The following is a 6,085-nucleotide window of genomic DNA, read 5'->3' as shown; positions in this document are numbered from 1 at the left end:
CACTGCTCTGCTTTAGACAAGATGTCGATATGCTAAGATAAACTGTAACGCACCTCTAAATGAATGGTCTGTAAACCTGCACTACTTCTTAGTGGTGGGAGTTGTGTAATTGGAGGATATGGGCAAGATATTAGTATAAGGAAAAATGAAATACAAGAGAAAAGATAGCAATAAAGTAGACTGTAGCAGAGAAAGAGCTTAGTGTATGTAGAAGAAAAAAAAGGAATAAAAAAAATCTTCTAAAAAGTTGAAGGATGTGTCAGCACTTTATAACAAATGTAAGGTAAAATACCAACAAATTAATAAGGATAACAATTGATATATATATATATATCTATATATATATATATATATATATATATATATATATATATATATATATATATATATATGTACATATATATATATATATATAACGAGAACAAGAGTAAAGCAGCACAGCAACAGCAGTGGGTGCAGGCCTCCTAGGTTGAGGCTAGGAACCCTTGTTAATGAAATTCAAAAAAGTAATATAATTTTTTGGGATTTTATATATATATATATATATATATATATATATATATATTAGGAAATGGAAAATACTCGTATTATTAGAAAAAAACAGAAACTATTAAAAACTCTAAATGACACTTTCATTAAATAGGCAGTTTTTTTTAATTGTGTGAACAGATCGTAGCATTTAATAGAACAACAACAATAAATAGTGAAAGTGTAAATACAATTTTTATAGAAATTCAAATGATATTTGAACCAAACATAATTTTGTATTTAGAAATCTGCACTTTTCCTTTCAAATAAATAATAAAAAAAGATATTTCATGGAACTCTTTTATGTAAACTGTATGCTAACAATCACATTCTCGTCTTTATCAACAAGCTACTGATATTTAATTGGACAAACTTTAAATGTGTGCGTTTTTTAAGAGGGCAAACAGGGGCTGCAGCTTGTTAATTAAGTACTTATATATGCCCCCTGCTGTGCAATAAATTTTTTCAAAGCAATGCCTGTCCATATTTATTTTTGAACTTTTGTTCCCACTTTTTTCAATTAAAGGGATTTTTTTCTCAACAAAAATGGTTTGTGAAATTCCCACATATTTTTTGTAGCTTTCAATAGTTAGGTAGGGACTAATTAAAATGTTTTCAGAATTCTTATGAATGCACTGCCAGAAGAATTGTCAGCGACATTATTTTCCTGAGATTCGCTTCTGAGGTTAATTCACAATATTCTGTCTTCAGAATAGATTGAGTGTTTTAAACTTTAAAGCAATGATTCCTTGTGGAAAATATGAACTCATATCCATACAGGGCTAAGGGGTTTTCTTTTTTATTAAAGTTTTCAGTAAAATGAGATGGAATTGTAAGATACTTTCTAATGTTACTTTACTGAGTCACAGACACTGGATTTTATATACACATTTTTTATCTAATTTTTAAATTAATCATTTTTTTAACAATATTTATAATAATACATCAGAACATGTACGAAACGTGAAGCTTTTGTAAAAGGAGCATTCCCACCATATCCATTTTTGGCGTATCCATAGGATACTTAATCAATGTCTAGTGGACGGTGGTAGCTGAAAGACAAAGGTTAAGAAAAAGAGAGCAGGCCATAGCATGCAGATCAATGGTTCCTAATATGTGGGGATCCCAGAGATGGAACTCCTACCTGTTAGACATTTATGAAATATCTTACAAATATGCCATAAATGTATTCGGTTGGAATACCCCTTTGATGTTTCATCTAACTATGTCATTGTCTTTCATGAGGAATTCAAAACAATAGACTGAATGAAATGCTACGAAGAAAGATAAGTCATTGAGAGATGTCACAAGGTGGTAATACAGGAGCTGGGACCTCCAAGATGCCTGGAATGAAAGGTTTGCTCAGGGTTGTTCATAAATGTCTGGACACATTTAGTTGTCATTAGAGATGTCTGGTGAGAGCTGCTATTTCTCTCCTTTTGACTTCTATTTGGACTTGCTATATTGTGAGCTGAGCACCACCAGAGTCATCTACATGAGCTCTTGTATTTCTATACAGTATCTGTGGAGCCGTGCCGATTCATCTTCTGGGTAAGCCAAGTAGTCCAGACACATTAATAAGTGCCAATTAGGCTGGGTTCACACGTGGCGGAATTTCACTTAAATTCCGCTGCGGACACTCCGCAGCGTTAATCCGCAGCGGAGCCGTTTCTGCATTGACTTCCACTTCTATTTAGAAGTGTTCGTTTAGACGATGCATAACATTCCGCTGCGGAGCATAGGCTGCGGAGCAGAATTTGGTGTCCGCAGCATGCTCTGTCTGTTGCGGAGCAGTGGCGGACTCATGGCGGAATTTCTCCATTGACTTCAATGGAGATTCTAAGTTCCGCAATGAAGTCCGCAGCTGTCATGCACATGTTATGTGTGCTGCGTATGCGTCTTGCTTTTTTGCCATGACATTTCTTCATTCTGGCTGGACCTATGTATTTCTAGGTCTACAGCCAGACTGAGGAAGTCAATGGGGCTCCCGTAATGACGGGAGCGTTGCTAGGAGACGTCTGTAAATAGTCACTGTCCAGGGTGCTGAAAGAGTTAAGCGATCGGCAGTAACTGTTTCTGCACCCTGGTCAGTGACTACCGATCACAATATACAGCAACCTGTAAAAAAATATAAGTTCATACTTACCGAGAACTCCCTGCTTCTGTCTCCAGTCCGGCCTCCCAGGATGACGTTTCAGTCTAAGTGACGGCTGCAGCCAATCACAGGCCAAGCACAGGCTGCAGCGGTCACATGGACTGGCGCGTCATCCAGGGAGGTCGGGCTGGATGCCGAAAGAGGGACGCGTCACCAAGACAACGGCCGGTAAGTATGAAATTCGTTTACTTTCACTAGGGAAAGTGCTGTCCCTTCTCTCTATCCTGCACTGATAGGGCGGGTTCACACATAGCGGAATTTCACTTAAATTCCGCTGCGGACACTCCGCAGCGTTAATCCGCAGCGGAGCCGTTTCTCCATTGACTTTCACTTTAATTTAGCAGTGTTCGTTTACACGATGCGTACAATTCCGCTGCGGAGCATAGGCTGCGGAGCGGAATTTGGTGTCCGCAGCATGCTCTGTCTGTTGCGGAGCAGTGGCGGACTGGTTGCGGACTCATTGCGGAAGTTCTCCATTCACTTCAATGGAGAATCGAAATTCCGCAATGAAGTCCGCAGATGTTATGTGTGGTGCGGATTTCGTTTGTGGTGCGGTGCGTATTTCCTGCCGGAGCAGGATATGACATCAGCATTCAGCATATTACAAAAGGAAGACGCCATTTTCGGCTTGCAGCCTGACAGTGAATTTCAAAAAAGTTAAGAGACAACTCTGAACACAGGCTGCCATGTCGAGGTACAGACGTATGGACATGGAGGTTTCGTCCCTCATTAATCTGGTAAGTACATGTATATGTTTGTGTCATGTTGTTTCAAGATGTCTACTATGTATGGATTAACACTAGCAGCACCTGCAGAATGTCCATTTTCTTAAGGCAGATCACCATGTAACAGCTCCACTGTGATTCCAGAGTACCAAGCAAACAGCATTATGCCATTTTTTTGGATTTTTATAGGTGCATAGTAGGCCAGAGATCTGGGACAGCTCTATAGCTGCCTACAGCGACCGCAACGCCCGTGACGAGGGATGGTCGTTTGTGTGCCGCGGTCTGTACCCCGAGTGGGACGGGATGCTGGAGAGGGAGCAGGGAGTGATTGGTAAGTTTGCATTTAGTTTGTAATGCAGAGAGGTCAAAACACTGTTGCCAAAGGTTGTTTTGCATCATTAGCATGCTGGCAAAAATCAGCACTAATTTCCTTTCCTGCCTTGCTAAACCATACCCCAACTTTTGGCATGTCACTATGGCACATGCGCAGTTGCTGATCACTTTTTCCCCGACTGTAAGGGTATGTGCACATGGCCTATTGACGGCACTAAATCCTGCCTTACACACTCCATTTAACGACCTGAAGTACCTTTTGCAAGCGTGGACAACCATATGCACATTTAAATGCATGGGCAGATGTTTGCCAGCATCTTGGTGGCGTCGTGGCCTATTTTTGCCATGGCAAGAGGTCGTGGCAACCCAGGCGTAGCCATAGTTGCTGTCTACTCAAGTTCTGCCCCAATGATGTGGTTGCATTGATGATATATCCTCACGACAGGCCAGAGGACGCAATTGATCTGTATACACCTGACTTCATCCACTATGCCCTAATTTAAAACACATCCTTCCTTTTCCAGAAAATGATGTGCGCAATAGGTGGAGGACAGTACGAGACCGGTTCCGCAAACAGGTATCAAAGACACCTGCAAGTGGCTCCTCTCCTTCACGGGGCCGTGGCATAGCCTACTATGAGGAACTGGCTTTCCTCATTCCCTGCAGGGAGCTACGAAGGTAAGTCTCTATTCGCACACACACCTGGGTTATAAAAGGGAGCGCATGAAACATGTGATTCAAAACGAACGGAATGCAATGTCTATTGCGTGAAGATTATATTCCACATGTTTGTTTTCCTTTTGCCAGTGTTGTCACGAAAATGCCCCCTGACCGTACACATTATCACATATCACTCTGTGTTGCTTATGTAACTCATTGTCTTCATGACGAGAATACGTCTTTAGTTTCCCCCCCCCCAAGATTGGTGTCATTTGGGGTGTGTGTAGAATGGCAAAAGGATATGTTAACGAGATTAGCGACTGACAAACTGTCGGAGAAATGTCTTCTGAATCCCCTAAGTCAATGAGCGTTTTTTTCCCTGCAGAACGTCCGGAAATGTACCACCCCGGACGCCACAAGGGAGTGCACGTGGCCAGGTGCAGCAGCAGGCCGTGGCAGGCTCGTCATCAATTGTGGCTGAGGAAGATGCGCCCTACCAGCCAACCCCGGCACCAGCAACTCCTCGTGGCGACACCTCTCCAGCCCCCACGGCAGGAACTTCCCTACCGCGCCAAAGAGTGGGTGGCCGAAAGCGCCAGACGCCAGCGGACCAAAGTGACACGGTAGAGGGCCAAGCCATGCGCATGATTCGGAGGGTGGAGGCCGAAGATCAATACACCAGTTTCGGGAATGCCGTTGGTGGCCGATGTCGCGAGATGGAAAATACTCGCCGGGCGGCATATATGACCTGTGTCTTCGCCCTGGCCGATATCTTTGAGGCCCCCCAGCCCCTACCCGATGTGGGAGATCTCATTTTTCACATGCGCACACTAACTGGCCGTAGGGCTGACACGTCTGGCGCTGTGCCGCACGCCCCACCTCCTGCCTCTGCACCCTCCCTGCAGCCCGATCCCTATTTTTCCCCCTGGACTCATGGACATCCCTCTGGTTCCACTTTCCGCCCATACCCCAATGTCCCAAACCCTTTGCCCACCCCATACTCGTCCACTCTCCCACCTCTTCATATCCATCCTCCCACCTCTGCGGCATACATGCCCCCTACCTCAACCTCCTCCTCTGCCCCCTCGTCGCATCCACAATTAAGCCCCCCGCGCTTCCACATATTGTAGTATGTTTTGTTTTTTTTTTGGTCGCTAGTGTACCACGTATTTAATGTTTGTTACTTACATGATTCGACTCGTATATAGTTGTGATGTGCATACGTTCCATCAAAGTTCCGTTGAATTTATGACTCTGACTTGTGTTTTTTTTTATTTGGATGGGAGGAGGCCAAAATGCGGGAGGGCATCAAGGGGACGATAACGATTGGTCACGGTGTGGCCGTTTTCATTTAGTAAATACTGTGTGGTTTGAGATGCTATGGTGTGCTCAACCAAGAAAGGCAACCTATACATCATACTCCCTATTCAGACATGTGATTCCTCAAATACACACACTTAGGCCAAATCCAAGTAATAGTGCATTATTTTATTGCAAAGGAAGCACATCCAACACACAATTTTCCATTCCATAGGAGTATCATTGACAGAATTGCCTACTGTTTGGACCTTAAACCGATTACTGCTGGGTTGGCCGCACCCCGCCAACACAGGAGTATTGCCAAGGTACGGGCCCTTCAGAAGTGAGGAAATAATCCGAGTAAATATCTCGTACGCGTACACCA

At 43.4% G+C, this 6,085-nt stretch overlaps 1 protein-coding gene across 1 annotated transcript; it reads left to right on the top strand.

The window, feature by feature from the left end:
* Positions 1-3,366: 3,366 nt before the first annotated feature.
* LOC142660326 (uncharacterized) lies at positions 3,367-5,593 on the top strand. The gene is made up of 3 exons (XM_075836927.1): positions 3,367-3,739; positions 4,266-4,419; positions 4,787-5,593. Exons 1-3 carry the CDS (start codon positions 3,712-3,714, stop codon positions 5,529-5,531), a joined length of 927 nt encoding a protein of 308 aa, XP_075693042.1. The 5' UTR covers positions 3,367-3,711; the 3' UTR covers positions 5,532-5,593.
* The last annotated feature ends 492 nt before the right edge of the window (positions 5,594-6,085 follow it).

The sequence above is a fragment of the Rhinoderma darwinii genome, chromosome 9 (genome assembly GCF_050947455.1).
Source record: "Rhinoderma darwinii isolate aRhiDar2 chromosome 9, aRhiDar2.hap1, whole genome shotgun sequence".
NCBI classification, from domain to species: domain Eukaryota; kingdom Metazoa; phylum Chordata; class Amphibia; order Anura; family Rhinodermatidae; genus Rhinoderma; species Rhinoderma darwinii.
The sequence above is the reverse complement of the archived record's forward strand: the minus strand, read 5'-3'. Positions and strand labels throughout refer to the sequence as shown.